This window comes from Sceloporus undulatus, chromosome 4 (assembly GCF_019175285.1).
Source record: "Sceloporus undulatus isolate JIND9_A2432 ecotype Alabama chromosome 4, SceUnd_v1.1, whole genome shotgun sequence".
Lineage (NCBI taxonomy): Eukaryota > Metazoa > Chordata > Lepidosauria > Squamata > Phrynosomatidae > Sceloporus > Sceloporus undulatus.
In genome coordinates, this window is record NC_056525.1 from 63949179 (window position 1) to 63967134 (window position 17956).

The 17956-nt window shown below is 38.0% G+C and overlaps 1 protein-coding gene across 3 annotated transcripts in view; it reads right to left on the reverse strand.

The window, feature by feature from the left end:
* Positions 1-17956, reverse strand: part of PPARD (peroxisome proliferator activated receptor delta) — a 50848-nt gene that overhangs the window by 7241 nt on the left and 25651 nt on the right. For 2 of the 3 annotated variants that reach the window (XM_042462724.1, XM_042462723.1), the window contains exons 2-6: positions 13603-13842; positions 8581-8732; positions 7564-7702; positions 5315-5517; positions 3230-3680 (exon numbers count right to left, since the gene is read on the reverse strand). In XM_042462724.1, the coding sequence (XP_042318658.1) occupies positions 3230-3680; positions 5315-5517; positions 7564-7702; positions 8581-8732; positions 13603-13738 (1081 nt within the window). In that variant the 5' untranslated portion in view covers positions 13739-13842. The remainder of the gene's footprint in view (positions 1-3229; positions 3681-5314; positions 5518-7563; positions 7703-8580; positions 8733-13602; positions 13843-17956) is intronic. The other variant, XM_042462725.1, reaches the window with a different exon arrangement.

Consider the following 17956-nt stretch of genomic DNA (forward strand, 5'->3'; position numbering starts at 1 on the left):
TAAGGACAGGCTGGGATGTTGGACCATTTTAAAAATTTGATACAGTTTTTCCTCTATATATAATTTTATCTTTTAAAAATATTTTATTCTTTTGATAACTATCTGTTTTAATACTGTAATAATTTAATTTCTTTTTAATGTACTTTTAAAATGTTTTTAATTGTACAGTTTTTAATGCTGTGAAGCCGCTCTGAGTCCCAGTCCTTGGAAAAGAGCGGGATACAAATAAAAATAATAAATAAATAAATAAATAAACTAAATAAATAAACAAAGACTGTTGTATTTATGCCATAAATACAACAATAGAAATATCACAATAGAAAATACAATAATGCTTCATAAGGTGGAAGGCTGTAGGAAAAAAGGAAGACAGCATTCAAGATGGATAGACTAGACTTAATCAAGGAAGCCGGAGTTTGCAAGACCTGAACAGGACTGTTGATAAACTGGTGACTTGGAGGTCTCTCATTCATAGTGTTGCTTAAGTTAAAACCAACTTGATGGCAATTAACAATGACTAATCTATTCTAAGTGGGGCTTCCTTTGAGATTGGTTTGGAAACTGACCTTTGCACACAATGCAATTACCTGAATGTTAACAAGGCTAAATGTGTAGCCCTGCTGACATTCAGAGCACATTACAATTATTCTGAACCAGTTAGAATGGCTAGCTACTCATTTCTGGGCCCAATTCAAAGTGCTGCTATTGATCTTTGAAACCCTCAACAGTGTGAGAACTAGTTATGTATAAGCCCATTTAGGCTCTCATGAACCTGCCAGAACATTAAGCTATGTAATCCGTACCCATCAGGAAGAGAGGTTAGCTGACAAGCAAGAGTGATGACCTTTTTAGAAGTAGTTCCATGCTTGCAAACTCCATGTCTTCTCAGAAGATATTGACAGATCTCTTCCTGCTATCTTTTAGACAGGCCTCTAAGTATTTCAGAGTATGCATTTTTTGTTCTCAGTGCACATGTTTTCTTAATCTTCTAAAAGATTTTGAAACAGAAATAAATTGAATGAAATTGTGTGATCCTGCTTCTTTGTCACTGTTACATTATTTAACAGTGATGAAAAAGCAACATAAATCACACTCTTTCATTCAATGTACAGGGCTCCCCCGGGTTACGAAATTAATTCGTTCCGCGGCGCCATTCGTAACCCGAAAAGCATTCGCAAGCCGAAGCCCCATTGGCGCTAATAGCGAAAGCCGCGATTTGGTGCGAAAAAGTGCCGAAAAGCACCAAAAAATTTTTCGTAACCCGAAATAACCTTCGTAACCCGGAACAGTTTTTTTTAATGGATTTTTTTCGTAACCCGGAAATTTCGTAACGCGGCGCATTCGTATCCCGGGGTACCAGTGTAATTCTATTCCAACCAGCCAGGATCTTTTAAAAATTTAAGAAAACAGGTGATTAGAAAACACAGACACACACACACACACATCTGAAATACTTTGAAGGCTTGTCTAAAAGGAAGGGATCCATTCATATTTTAAGACATGGAGTTTGTAAATGTGGAGCTACTTCTAAAATGGTCACCATTCATATTATTTCTGTTGAGTTTTAAACTGATTTTACAACAGACTATCTGAAATGGAGGGAGGGGGGATTCCTGGTGGATTAGCAAAGTGCTTGTAAATGTATGTTTGACTTAAAGCTAAGGTTGTTGACCATTAGGACACTGCCAGGTCATAGCTACAGACAGCTTGAGAATCTTAGCTGCAGAGAAATTGAATGTATTTCTTTCAAGCACCTTCCACTTTCAGCTCAGTCTGAGGATGCAGACAGATGACACATTTCAGGAAGCAAGGCCACTGATTATGTCACTATCTATTAAAAATGTGTTCTTTGTCCTACTGTAGTCTCCATTAAAACCAGTTTTACAGGTTTGGGGCATCAAGTACATGTGAAACACTCAAAATGTCTAAAAAAGTTGTGTGACTAGTGTTGGATCACACCCTTGTGTTTTCCTCCTAATAGTAAAGGTGGGGCAGGAAAGCATTTGCATTGAAAACTGGTGGACAAGAGGAGTGCACTTATTACAGAACATGCTAGTACAAAAGCTGAGGATTGTAAGGAAATACACAAGTAACAGAGCCATGTGGAAATAGCTAACAGGCATAAATAATTCTGTGCTAATGCCTGAAGCTTTTGAGCCAAGATAGGGTAATGCTTAGTTTTAAAGGAGAATATCAATAATAACATTAGAAAATCCTTGCTAGAGCAGACCAAAGATCAATCCAGTCCAGTATTCTGCTCCTACATTGACTAACAACATTCTCATGAGAAGCCCAGAGGCAGGATGGGGAAAGGAGATGGTGCCCACTGATTCTACCTGGAAAATTTCTGCCTATTTCTGCATTCTCATTATTTCAACAAACATGGGTTGGGACTATGTTTAAGGGAACATGCCATTAAGTTTGATGGTGTGAAAGAAAAGTGTCTGGAGAGACAGAAAGAGAAACACACATGCTTTAAGACAGGGAGCCTTTGGATACCAAGATGCTTTGGACCAACTTCCACAAGTGCCAGCAAGCACAGATGAGAGAAAGGACTGTGGAAACTACAGATCAAAGCATATGGAGTGTTAACATTTCCATATCCCTGCTATCAAATGACTCCTCTCTAATAGACAGAAATCTGAAAAGAACCAACAGATACAGAATATTAAGACCCAAAGAGTTAATGAGTTGTGTGAGGTAAGAAGAGCAGCGGGCAGCAGAGAGAGAGAGCAGAAGAAGAAAGCAAGAAATTTAAACAGAGGATATTACAGGTAAACCAAAGAAAGGAATAAGGATGTTATGCTAAGTGGAGAACGTGGATGGATGTGGTTGTCTGGACATCTAGGGAAGAGGTCACCCTTGGGAAGGTGGGCACAGAGATATATTTAAGATTTGCACTTGTGTTCTGGAGGGCAGGGGGAAAGATATATAGTATAATCCTATGTATGCTTACTTTAGACTGAGTTAGTTCTACTATGTTCAACAAGATTTACTTCCAGATACCTGGGCATAGGATTGCAGATCATCTGATCATCAAATGTAACTCTGCTTAGTCTCTTCCTCTTGTTTGCATTGCTTATGTAACAATCTGACATCATTTAATTACTTACAACCTTGAAGTGCATCCTATATTATAATGGTCTTGTCCCTATCAGTTAGCTTTTAGAATGCGTATAATGTTAACAATGAAACCGCTCCCTCCAGTTACCTGACTTCCCAGTCTCACCTCCACACAGGATGATGGCAGCTACAAATAGAGCCAAGTCACTGTCATCCAGCTCCAGCGCATTGAACTTCACAGCAAACTCAAATTTGGGCTCCATTATTTCATTGAAGGGCTTGCGCAAGCTACGCAGGAACTCACGTGTCACAAAGCCATTCCCATTGGCTACTAAGAGTCCATCCTTGTTCATGATTGAGGCAAGCATGGCAAAGATGGCTTCATGTACCCCATATTTCAGCAGAGTCACTTGATCATTAAGATAAAGGCTGATGAAGCTAGGGATGCTCTTGGCAAATTCTGTAAGCTCTCGCACTGTCTCCACTGTTGTGCACTGGCAGCGGTAAAAAACATGAACACCAATTTCCTTGTATGGTGGTAGCCCATTTATCAGCTGTTTCCACACCAGTCCCTTTTCTGCTTGCCACAGAGTGTCCATGTCATGAATCACAAAAGGCTATAGTGAATAAATATATACAGTTAGGTTTCTGCAGTGTAAAATCTAGCCACAGGCAATGCACAACCATGAAATCTGCATCTATAAGAGTTCTAGGAATTCAAGAGCAATACAAAACTACTCTTCACCAATGAACCCTATAGTTGTTCTCTGTTAAATCCATCTAACTGACCACAAAGTATAGTTAAACCCAAATAGAAACCATTGATATTATTTGTGGAATGGGTATGCTTCTATACAGAAGGATTTATGATGTAGAATCTGCTAACATTCACACTTCAATATGCAATTCACCTGGGGATTCTATCAATTCTTACACATATTTCTGTTTTTCTAAATGAGTTATAAAATGTGACACAATCCAAGTTACCTATGTTTGCGCCAATCACCCATGCTCCATGATACCTCTTAGAATCTCTCTCTATATCCACATTAGCACTATAGTCACTGGGGAAAGTGATCCACTTGAACTCATTCCCAATGAAACTTACTACTGAAGCACAAGATTGTTGTCCCAATTGGTACTGTTTGAGATACCAGTTACCATTTTACTTGTTTAAGGGTAAAATGTATTACTAGTTGCATCAATGGAAGCCAGAACTACAATATCAGTGTAGGCAATGCCATTGCCTACAATGATGTCAGTAGGATTCAGAAAAGGAATAATAGCTGAAAGAGTAATTCATTTCAATAAAATAAAATTTAGACTGTTTTGACAGTACAAAGGCTAGCAGATGCTGAGCACTTGCTGATTATCAGAATGGTGAAATGCCTTGTTCATGTCTAAATCCAGAGGCACCACAAGAGATGTAAAAACCTGGGGGGGAAATGAGACACTTTTCTCTCTTCCCCCGCTTAACCTCTCAGGATCAAAATTGAAAAACTGGAAAGTCTGCAGGGGGAAGGGGAAGCAAACAGGTTTTTGTGCAATGTGTTTTATTTTCAGAATAAGGTATGACATACACTTTAAAGTAATGCCTTAAAATAATATCATTGCATAGCCTATTCACACAGCTGCCAATAATTTTGATCCAAGATTTAAAAGCAATAATGTTAGAAATTATAGGACTGCTACTGCATTTAACTCAATTACTAATTAGGCATCTTGGGACTGACTGAAAAGCACTTTCAAACTTTCCAGAATAAAATATATGATGCAGAAGTGGAATATGGAAGACTGCCAAGCTACCTGGGGCAAGCCATAGCACATATCGCTTTTACTTCTCACATCCTTCAGTTTACTACATCTTCTACATCATGACAAAGAAACTGCTAAGAAACTTGTTCAGTTCATTAAGCCTTCGAATTCTGTTCTTTGTGGCCTAAATCCTACAACAGACCACTGAATCAAATGCTGAATGCTAAGTCAATAAGTGTGCAAATACTATTGATTAAATGGGTCTACCCTAGTTGACACTGGCAATTCAGTTTAGGCCTATGAAATTCTGAGTATAGAAATAAACTTAGGTTGTGCAATATTTTTCAAATATATCGCACTACTTCAGATGGAGGAAGATATATTTTTAATACACACGAAAAACTAATTTGAATGACTCCTACACAGCATGGAATCTCTTGAACTACAAATGACTTACTTGGCTTCATTTTTAGGCCTCTTGTTCTGGGGTACTCACCGGGGTGCTGCTAGCTTTCCCTGTCAGGATACCTCGTGCTTTCTTTTTGGTCATATTGAAATTCTTCAGATAGGCATTATAAATGTGCTTGGAAAAGACTTTCAGGTCAGCCAGCTGCTGGTTCTGGCAGTTAATCTCTGTAGCTGTTAGTCCTGCCACTAGTTTCCTTTTTTCAGCTTCTGGCATACGCCCAAAACGAATGGCTAAAAAAGCAAAATAAAACAGATACAAAGTTAAAGGCCTTTGACTAGAAATGGTTATTTTTTACAATTATGTCATCCTATCTTTCCAATTATATATGTGATGAAGAGTTTTCATGAGATACAATTGCACATGAAAGAAGAAAAACAGGAATTAAAGAAATAGGTTTATATCCTACTTTTCCTCCAAGCAGCCAAACTATTTTGCAATGTTATTTTTTGGACTACATCTCCCAGATTCCTGCAGGCATCATGGTCAAAAAGACAATTTTTGAAATATGCACAGTCCACCTCCATGTTATGCTCAAAACCATGGTGTAATATAGGCCTCTCAGGCAGGTCTCTTCAGTAGCTGAATGGGAATCTAAACTCTCCTTAGTCCAACACTACCTGATACTGATTCCCAAATTAATTATTAAACTGACAATGGACTCAAAAAAATCTACAGATGTAGAAAAGAAAATTAACCCATGGGGAGGAAATTTTAATGTATCTTAAAAGGCATATCCACAGATACTTAATACTGTGAAAAGGCTGAGAAAAAAAGAGAAAAAGCTGCCTGTAAATATTGCAGAATCAATAAATTTATTCTGTAATACTATGAATGTTTATTAGAATGAAGTCCCATTGTCTTCACTGGGGTTTTGCTCCTTCATATGTATTTATGCAGTCTAAGAGTCAAAGTATACAAATATGTTAAACAGGCATTTCAAAACATATACTCACAACTATCCACTCTTTTACCAAAAGCAGCTTCAAGACTCCAGATCCAGACTGGGACAAGGATTTAGAGAAAGGGTTTTAACACATTGTTCTCCATTACATTCTCACAAAAAAATCCCACTGCTTTGCTATTTGTGCCCATAAAATTCTGTTTGAAGTTAATACACTTTTGGAGGTTAAAGCTCCATAGAGTCCTTCCATAAGCGATTTTACTTTTCTTTTAGAAAAGTTTTTAATGTTGACTTTTACAGATGAACATGGTTTTATAATAATATTAGAAGTTTTACTGGATTTTTATTAGCTACTGTAAACCAGCCAAGAAACTTTTAAATCAAAGGCTGAACAGACATTCTTAAAATAAAATAAGACCTGCTTTTTGGCATAGAGGAAGTGCTTTATAGTCTATCAAGCCAGACATGTCCTCTCAACAATTTCTTATTGTTGTTAACTATCCTTGAATCAACCTCAACTAATGGTGACCCTAGACACCTTCAAGGCCTCCTAGCCTCTACTGCTCTGCTTATGCAGGCCTGTAACTTTCCTGATTGAGTCTATCCATCTGGCACACATTCTTCCTCTCTCTCTACAGTCTTCTACCTTCCCTAGCATTCTTATCTTGTCTAATGAGTCATGGCTGTTCATGATGTGGCCAAAGTACAATTGCTTCAGTTTAATCATCTTGGCTTCCAGAGATAGTTAAGGCTTGATCTGTTTTAAGGACTCATTTGTTTGTCTTTTTGGCCGTCCATGGTATCCTCAGCATTCTTCTCCAGCATCACATCTCAAATGAGTTTATTTTCTTTCTGTCAGCTTTTTTCACTGTCCAGCTCTCACATCTGTACATGGTAACAGGGAATATAATGTCTTGAATGATTCTGACTTTAGTGCTCTGTTGTATATCTTTACACTTTAGGATCTTGTCTAGTTCTTCCATGGCTGCCCTTCCCATTCCTGGTCGTCTTATTTCTTGACTGCAATCTCCATTCTGATCAATATTTGATTCAAGATAGAGGAAGTCTTTACTATTTCAATTTCTTCATTGTCTAGGTTGAATTTATGTAGATCCTCTGTGGTCATTTTTTTGTTTAATGTTCAGCAGCAATCCTGCTTTTGCAATTTCTTCCTTGGCCTTTCTTAGTAAATGTTCCAAGTCTGATGTTTTCCACTAGTAATATGGTATCATCCAGATATCTTAGTCTGTTGATGTTTCTTTCTCCCAAATTTCTAATCACTGCTAAATATTTTACTCAGATTAAATGCACTGTTCCTTTTATCCCCTTCCCTTTGTTCGCTTCCCCATCCAGAGACAGAAGAAAGAGGCCTCACCATTGTGTGACATGCCTAGGGAGAGGCATTTCTGAAAGCGGCAGTACTGGCACTTGTTTCGGTTCTTTTTCTGAATCTTGCAGTTCCGCTCACATTTCTCATACTCCAACTTCATACGTATTGTTCGACGAAAGAAGCCCTGTTGGTAAGGGAGCAGATCAGAAAGTGAGATGTGGGGAAAAAACTGAAAGAAGAGTTAATTCTTGGAACAGCAATTCATTTAAAACTTGTAAGATAACTGTTCTTTGTTTTGGACCTTGGGACACAAAAATGTTTTCAACAACAACCAGTAGGGCATTAAAACAACAAACTGCATATAGAAAAAGTTACAGGAATGCAGCCAACCTAAACATTTTTGTTGTATTACATATATAGAAAACAAGGAAAGAAGCAGACTGGTAATATCATAAGTGGCCAGCAGAGGGATAGGAATAAACAAATTCCAGCCTCTAAACAGCCTTCCTGTGTCTCTACAGACCATTTCTGGTTTTTGGACTTGAAGAACTTTGGCACCAGAGACACAGAGTAGCTCTACTCTGTCGGCATCTGTGAGCAGGAGATGGAATTTTATGATTGCTACAGCCAGCCAAACCATCTGGAGCAGAATATATTCACAGGTGCCCTGTGGCATGTCAGAAAAAGGTAACTAATCTCTACATTCTCAAGAGAGACTAGATGCACTGGAGAACAGTGACAGTAGGGAAGGGTACTGAAGAGGCACAGCTATGCAAAACCCCTATGTATACTTACTAAAAAATTTCAGAGGGGTAGCCATGCCAATCTGAGTATTTTAAGTCTCTTAGTATTTCAAGAAGATATCATTATGTCCTCTGTATACAATACTTTGTTTATTCTCTTCATTTGCAGTGATTTTTGTTAAATTTTTGTTTTGATTTACAGTATGTTAAAAAGATTTTTAACATAAGAAGAAAGGTTTCTGATTTTCTTCTCTTATTTACTCACTGAAGAGCAATAGTCTGCTTCCATTAATCTTCAGGTTGTGCATTTTACCCATACCTTGCAACCTTCACATGCATGCACTCCATAGTGGAATCCTGATGCCTTGTCACCACAGACCCTGCATTCTACGTTCAGACTTCCTGAAGTTGCCTCATCACAGCCCATCTGGAGTTGGTCCGACAGAGAAGGAGAAGAACTCTGTGAAAGATCTAATTGGGAAATACAATATAGAGCAATCACACTATTCTTCAAGACTAGACACTCAAACACATAGCAGTGCTACAGCAGAACCTTCTCACATGCATTTTACAGTCTCCAGATATAGCCAAATATCTTGCATTCAGAAACGCCTGGATTTTGAAGTTTTCCCCAAAGCTCATAATAGGTTCACCTTAGGGTCGCTATAAGTTGGAAACAACCTGAAAGTACACAACACCAAACCAGGCTTTGGCAGGCATCCTGCATCTCTAGTAGAACAGCAATACAAACTGAGCTATCTAATCTATTGTTTATAGTATTTATGTCATTTCCTAGTTTTGTTCAGGCTCAGATCTGAGAAGGAAAATAAGATGAACTAATTCTATCCTTCCAGTTCAAAAAATCTGGCCAAGTTATTGCTTTAGAGTCCCCAAACACAAAAAGAAATTAGGCAGTGAAACACTCCTTAATATGTGGTTGTGAAGAGGACTTCTGTACAGAAAGGAGTTTCTTGCCATTGCAACCAAGTCAATGCCTCTTCTTAGTACAGGCTTGAGAACTGCTCTGGGTCCCTTCATCTTTTCATCCCATCATCAGGTTAAATTCAACAGAGCCACAAGCTCTTTTGCAGCCTTGGCTGACAAGGAACAGTTTTTTTGGTTTTGTTTTTTAAAAAGATCAAAATTAGTCAATTCAGTTTGAACACAAGCATCTCTATGCCTTAGCCTGAAGGTTTGAAAGTGACCAAAACCTGATGTTCCAGAGGAAGAGTTTTCCACTATCAAGACCAAAAATCTAAACAAAATTGTGAAAGAGAATTAAAATCTTAATTTGTTTGCTTCACTTATTTATATCCTGTGTTTCTCCCATTATGGGAGAATTTCATTTGCATTTCAATCTTGCATTCCTGCATGCATTTGCACTTTAGCCTTCTTTTGTTGTTAAAACATGACACAAAATAAGTTGATTTATTCATTTACAATTTTCTTTCATCATTTTAAAAGATGGGTGTAATCTAATAAGAGTTGCAAAACTAATTCAAGGATGAGTGACTGGTAGGTTTGTTTTAGAACACTTACCAACACATCAGAAATGTGCATTAATAGTTCATATTGTTCATTACTGACCAATGAAGGAAATTATTTGTTTAGGCTCACCATACTATATTTACTTTCAGAGCGGGCATTACCCAAATAATAGTATGGCCGTTTAATATCTGGAGGCAGGATGCAAACCTGTAGGAAGGCCCTGCATCAATTCATTCTATATTCAATAGCTACACTGTGTACTCTAAAACATATACTAATCATAATAACAGCTGAACTATAGCATTTCTCATGCTATAGTTTTTACAAAATATATTAGTCTTTGTTTCTTCTCAACTGAAACCAAATACTGTAGAGTATTACCATACAAACAACTAGAAAAACAGCAACAGAAAATCTAGTTACAGCCCAGAATCCTATTGGTGCAGTATGCAAGCATAGCTACAACAAGGTAGGTGGCAATGCAGGAGGGAGAAATTGGCTGCTGACAGCTAACAGATTCTTTCTGCTTTCCTTCACCACAGTACAATCCTGGAAAAATGCCACCAGTAGTGCAGAACACCAACAGGATGCTGCCCATTAATTCCTGTGAAGGCTCAGTAAACCATCTGGGTTCTCTTGCTGGACCAACTGCATTCTCTTCAGCTTCCATCTGAATACTGTATGGACCATCTGGTCACTGTCATTTATTGCATGAGTAGAATCAGCTACGGCTAGAACCAGCTTTTTCAGGCATAAGGCAAAACATGAAGCTGAGACTGTGATATAATGTAAAGGGAGGACAGTTTATATATGAAGCTCAGTAGAGACAGCAAGAACAGGGGAAGATGGAGTAGGGCATAGACAAAAAGATTAATCTTCAATACAAGGACTTTTAATATAAAGGCAATGTTCAGAAATGAGTAAAGGGGTGACATAATTACAACAAAAGTGAAAATTAAAGTGGAAGTTTTCTAAATTATACCAACAAGTAAAAATCAACAGCCTAAACTGAAGAAAGACATTTGGTGGCCCATGGACCAAATCTAGCTCCTGAGATCATTTTAATCTGGTATTTCACACATTTACAAAATTTTAACCAACATCTAATAAAACATTTTCCTCATGAGGAAAAGTAAAATAATGTAAATAGATTATGTTAAGTGATTTTGTATGTAACGTGGATGTAATGATATATAAATAAACGTAATTGTACATTATGCTATACCCAAGTGGATGGGATCAATAACAGGGAAGTACTTATAAGAGTTTATAAACTTTATTGTGCAGCTTGTCCACTTATTCATGTTGTAAATCATTTACATACAAGAGAAGTACTTTATTTCTCAACTAAGGATGGCCATTATGGTTTTCTTTCCAAAACAGGCATCATCTACTTTTCCCTTAAAATCAGGGCACAAAGATCATTGTAAAAGATCATTTTCAATTTGCCCAGTACAGCAAACATATTATCCCCATTAAAAACTATATCAATCTTTTAACACTTTTAAATAAACAGAACAAAATCATGATGATGTGAATGCCTAGTATAGGCATATATCTGTTAACAACGACTCTAACAAAGAAGTTCATTTTTTTTACAGAGTATTTTTATTCCTTCCCAGCCCCCAGTTTTCCTTCTGGTCCTCTCTCTAGCTGATTTTTTTTTTGGGGGGGGGGGCAGCATTGACATTGAGAGGATGGTAAAGCAGAGCTTGAGAAACATAGTTTTGGTGTCAGGTTGCAGCAGCATATTTGCAGTAAACAATGGGATAAAGCTTGAGCTGGGAAAAAGTGGAATTCAGCTCTACTGGAAATATGTAAGCTTATCTACAAAACCAAGGTAAATAGCAGATGATACCAGAATTCCTTACTGAACATGCATGAACAGCAAAACAGAGGAAGGGAAACAGACAAACCTGACTCATCAGCTACACGCCAGTATATTAAAAAAACAAAAACAATTTCTATACACTTGGTCACCAAAATGGAAATCATAAGAAAAGTGGAGACTGGTGAAAGAAAGCCCTATCTGGATTATTTTGGAAGAAGCTTTTACATGGCCACTAAAAGGTTCAAAATGTTTTTATTTCCTTATGTAAGGCTCACTTGACTTGGATATTTAGTTTTCCATGTGCATATAGTTAGTTTTGGATTAAAAATTTGCCAAAACATGTAGAACTGCTCTTCTTTTTTTATGGTGCAGTAATCAATCTCTATTCTTCCCTATTATTCTGTCTCTGATATCAAATTTTCTATTAAGGAAGTAATGTCCCAGAAGACATCTACATCATTAGAGAAATCAATGTATAGAAAGTAGGCTAAATCTCATAGATATCTGTAAAACTCTGCATGGTTTTAAGAAATATAAACAAGTACATTTAAGAAATATAAACAAGTACATGAACCATGGTACCAAAACATAAAATATCATTAGTCACCAAATCTGGTAGTGAGAGAAGGTTAAGCATCATCCCATGGCTGCAATGCCTTAAGATGGAGAGCGATCTTAGGACAAAACAAATGGCTGATTGGAAAGACTGCAAATTCTTGCTTCCCCTTATCGAGATGTAGAATGAGCAGGACAAGCAGGTGGGAATATCAGTTGAATTGTCAGACTTGAGACTGTGCTCTATGTCCTCTAAATAAAATGAAGAGGTGCCCGCTAAGAAAAAGGTCTTTTTGGTGGTGTCACTCTGGTTGCTGAATAGTTTTTAATGAGTGTGAAGCTTGATCCTATCCTTATGGTCTTTTTGATGCCAAGCTAAGACCTTTAAATAATTCACAGTATGCGCTTCACGGTAATGTGTGTTTCAATTACACACACACACACACACACACACACACACACAAATTTTATTTATGTTGCCTCTTTAATGGTGATATCTGCCTTGTGAGCCACCCAGAAAACATCTGTTAAATTGTATTATTAATACACCGTATATACTCGACTATAAGTCAAGAAATTTTCGCCCCAAAATGGCCTCCAAAATCCTGGATAGACATATACATGGGGCAATACAGTATTGACCAAGCCTCTCTCCAGCGGAGCTTCCTCCGCAAGGGGCAGCCCAGCTGGGGAGAGGCTGGGAAGGGCGAATGATTGCCCTGCAGTTTCTCCCCAGTGAGGCTTCCTTTGCAAAGGGCAGCCCAGCTGGGGAGAGGCTGGGAAGGGCGATTGACCACCAGCAGCCTCTCCCCAGCTGGGCGGCCTCCTTAAGTCTGAACCTCGACCTATCCACAGGTCATGTAAAAATCCACATTTTTAGCCCCCAAAGTTCACCTCGACTTATACATGAGGCCGACTCATAGTTGAGTATATACAGTAGTTAATTTTTTAAAAAAGGAAATAATATATTTAGGAATATTCTATGTCAAGGTGGTGGCTGAATTTGAAATAGAGAGTGCATATACATGCTGCTGTATGGCAGAGGGTTGGACTGGATGGCCCTTGTGACCTCTTTCAACTCTATGATTCTATGAAAAGTCAGGCAACAGAAAACTAAGAGGCCAAGTTCTGAATCTTCAAGACATCAAAAGGAAGAAGGACAGACCAAGAATTAAAAACACCAGAAGAAACAGAGAAGTAAATACCAGAGTAACATAAGAGTGGAGGACAGAAATAATATCACAACTGGGAACAAAAACAAAAAATGAAAGGAGGATGAATTGTCTAGGCAACAAACAAGAGTGTGGTCTAAAGGACAAACTGTATCCTGACAAATTTTCCATTTTCAAAGAGCAAGAATAATGTCATCCTAATGAAGGTAAATTAAAGGCAAAAATATATTCTACATATAAAATGTAACAATATCTTAAAATGAGTGTATGTGTTGTTCTGCCTCTCAAACCTTACCTGTGTAGCTGATAGAAGGTGCTGAATTATCTGGTCCTTCATTTGGGTCTGAGGCTCCACCTACTGCTGTCACTGCCTCTTCCTCTTCCTCCTCCTCTTCCCTGACCTCAGGTACTTCCTCCTTTGGCTGTTCCATAACTGATCACCACCCTTCACTGCCAAGGCTGCAGCCCCTGTCATAGCTCTGGCATCATCCACGTCTGTTTGGAAAAGGACCTCTATCAGGCTGTTCCTGTTAACCTTCAGGGAAAAGAAGAAAAATGTTGAAAGGCATGCATCAACAACAAAAACATTATGGAGTTTTCTCTAACATTTCATGGTCAGTTAACCACATGTGCATACTGGGATTTATGTAAACTGTGCAACAGTAATCCCAGAGTATACTCAATTCAAACTCATACATATTCTAACTAAACTACGTGCATTTTCACAAATTTAGAGTATGACGGCAAGGAAAGTTATAAAATTCAAGAAAGTAGACATATGACCCATTATCAGTGAAGAAAAACAGGAAGCTATGAAAGAGAAGGAGATGTCCTATTATCTAATCTTTAACCTTTGAATCCATGGAAGATCCTGTTAACATCCTTCTCAAACTCTGAACTTATTATTTGCAAAAACAATCCTTCGCATAAATAGAAGGGAAGCCCCTAAAAGAGAAAAATATTATAATCTGCTGCTAATTTGGGTCTATTTTGCTACTTATCTCCAGAGAGAAATGACATTTTCCAAAATACTTTTGCACCTTGGTCATGTTCCCTCTTTTATGGGTAGACTGTTGTATATTATAAACAGTTTCCAATTTTCTTTGGGAACAGATTGCAGGACATAGCTGCTAGCCATATCCTGAGCTATTAGCTCATTCATGATATCTGACCATGTGAATGTTTACCCAGGAATAGCTGTCTTATATGTATGTAAAACATGCTGTGTGATAAGACTATAAACATATATCTCTCATTTTTTAAAAAATTCTCTTAGGTTATTTTATACAATGAAGCTGTTGAAGCAGCAATTTCAAGACTGGTATGTGTACAGGTGTGTGTTTCTTAACTCCTTCCCTACAGTTCATCTTTATGCTAAAATCCTTTCCTGCTCCATTCATATCAAACTCCCCAAGAATAATAAGTAGCAGTAAAATATCATAAAGGAAGTGAAAGATAAACTTCTTTCCCCTTTGAGCCAAGGAATCCCACTGAAAATCAGGTGACAGGGTTGCCTAAGTCAGAAACGACTTGAAGGCACACAACAGCACCAACATCATCTTCAACCAAAAAGGAGTTACCACTGAACATGCCCCATCATATGCCATAAGGAAGCTTTCTCTGCATTACATTGCAAATATTTAGCTGAAGCAGACAGTTTACTATTAAAAAGATATCATGGTGATCAATACATATACTGTTTGATCTTTCAAAATTCAGGACCACACAGCCTTAAAACAATTAAAGTGAACAAAGCACGTACTCAAAGTAGGCAACTACTGCAGAGGGACAGGAACAGTCTTGCTGGTTTTAAACATTTAATTGTCCTTGACAGATAGGCAGCCTTGCACTCGGGTAGCACCCAGACTCCCGAAAAGCTCTTAACACACAACACATAAACTTTCTCAGTAGTTTACAGAACCTAGGGATAGATGAATGGCTCATATTAGAAGCAATGTAATCCTCAATGCTAACAATCACAGTAGGGTAAACTGGGAACAGGATGGTGCAAGAGACTGGCATTTCATTCTCTTGGTGACAAAATGCTAGTGTCATATACTAGGGAAAACAGAATATATACCTAAAACAGAACCATACTTGAGTTTACTGCACAGAAAATGATAGTCTAGAAAGGTCTTAATATCCAAACAATGGGAAATATATTTAAACTTTTATCTAGATTAAGAATATTGTTCCTGCCAACTATGTCCAATGACTAAAGAATGTGGAATCATCCTTTGTATTTATAGGCAGGAGGTTATATGAGTACAGAGAAGGAGATACAGTTATACACTTGATCCTGTTTTTGATATACCACTTTGTTTCCAAAATGAAATCCTTTGAAATCCTAGTGCATGCAATACACTTAAAATGAAAACCTATATATCTGCACAGTTGAGGAAACAAGATAAACAGCAATCTGTGAAAGAAGAGACATTAATAAAACTACAAATCTAAATGTCCAGGTTACTTAGCCAAAGCTACCCCTATGAACTGGTAAGAGTTAATGAAGCCAGCACTGAACACTTCACAAATAAAATATAGTGTATGCTGTATCTGATAAAAGACAAAAGCTAGCTATTAAACTTGAATGATACAATGGTTTGGCAAGAAGGAGCTAGTATGATTGATGGCTTGCTAGGACAACCACCTTTCCAAGCTCATCTGAGATCACACCACTTTTCATCTTTCTCTGAGATGTCCAGAATATATATATATATATATATATATATCTTCATTCTTCCTACAGAAGGATTTGCAAAATCTTACCCACATCCTCACCTAGTGCATCCTTCAATCCCTGTGCAAAGCACAAAGAAGCTATTATTATTATTATTATTATTATTATTATTATTATATTTTTATAAAGCAAACAGAATATACACTAGGGCAAAATATCATTCTGTTTTTCTAAAACTGTAATAAGAGTGCGCAAACATCTTACAAAAATAAAATAAAAAATCCCGCAATTTCTTACGTTATTTTATGCTGTAGGTGGATATGTTCTTCTGTCATTATTATTATAGCATTTGTCATTCTGTGCTTTACAAAGTGCATGCACCTCCTGACATACATTAAAATGAACATAGCCACACAGCCTGAAAATCCCACAAAAGTCTATGGATGCCGGCCATGAAAGCCTTTGGCTCCACATTAAAATGCATGGCTTATTTCATATAACCAAAAGGCTGAGTTTGCTTCCATTACCATTTATATGCCAATAGCAATGTGGTGTAGTAGTTTGAGTGTTGGACTACAACTCTGGAGAACAGAATTGAAATCTCCGTTCAGCCATGGAAACCTATTAGGTTACCTTGGGTGAGTCACACTCTCTGAGCTTCAGTGTGAGGTATGCACAAATCTTCTCTGAACAAATATTGCCACGGTTCACTTTGGGTTGCTGTAAGTATGAAAGCACACAACAAGGTTTTAAATACTGTCAAAATGCAAGTGACCGTAGTGGCACAGATGTTACTTGGCTCAAATTATCTATGTTTTAAGGCAAGACATTGGCATATCAATCCTACATTTTACTGAGTGTCCAGTCTAAGGCAGAACCCTATATCAAATATTAGAAAGCTTTCAGCAACAAAAGATGAAAGCCAGCCACTGAGTAATCTAGATCTTATATTTGGGCGACAGTAAACTGGTGAAAACTCCTTTTAAAACAAATCCACCTTACCTAGTCAACACATCAGTTTCCCTACTATATAGTCTACCTTTTTCTAAACTGTCCTAGCTAAAAGTAAATTTTCTCCAGCAAAATTGCATTCTTCTTTTCTCTGCTATATTAAAGAGTCCCATATAGATTCATTCTGTTAAAAATATTCACAGCAGTGTTGTGGCTTCCAAAGACCTTAAACAGCAAACAATCACAAGCTTGTTGTTATGGTGGCCCACAATAAAGTACTTGGTGGCATTGAGCCTATGACTTAGTAAAAAGGTACCTAAACCACAAAACCGATTATCTCATGCAATTGATAATCCCAGGTCTCCTTCCTAGAGACAGGCCAGTAGAGAAACTAAGTGGTTCTACAGCCAGACCGCTCCTAAGGGGCAGCGGGAGGCTACCCCTTTCCTGGCTGGATCAGGGTTGTGGCAGCCACACGCTGCGGCCCTGATCCGTCCTTTAGGGGCACACCCTCTAAAGGTCACCATAGCCATGCTGCCATGACTGTATGGCACCCCTTCGGCACTACATCATCTGGACATAGCACCGAAGGCGTGCCATGATGCCGTGCACAGTTTGGAGCAGCGTGTGGCATCATGGCACCCTGGGGCAGAGTCAGGGTGTGCACCATCAGGATGCTGTACCCTGACTCCGCCCACAGGCCAGCCTTTCTGTATAGGGCCCATGAATCAAATAAATTACAGGAACTGAATTTCTCTTAAAACAGACAAGTGAGATACTAAACATGCCACAGTATTAGAGAAAAAATATTTTTGCAGACAGGGTGGAATCTAATTATTTTCATGTCCTGACAGAACTGCTTATGTTTGCAGAAATGAGAAGAAGGCAACCTTTCCCTACAGCTTCCATATTGTTTTTGTTAACTGCCCTCGAGTTGATAAACACAACCTTTTTGGTCCTAATCCTTTGCTTGTACAGCTTGGCTTTTTCTGCCATTTTCATGTAGCCATTTCAGTGT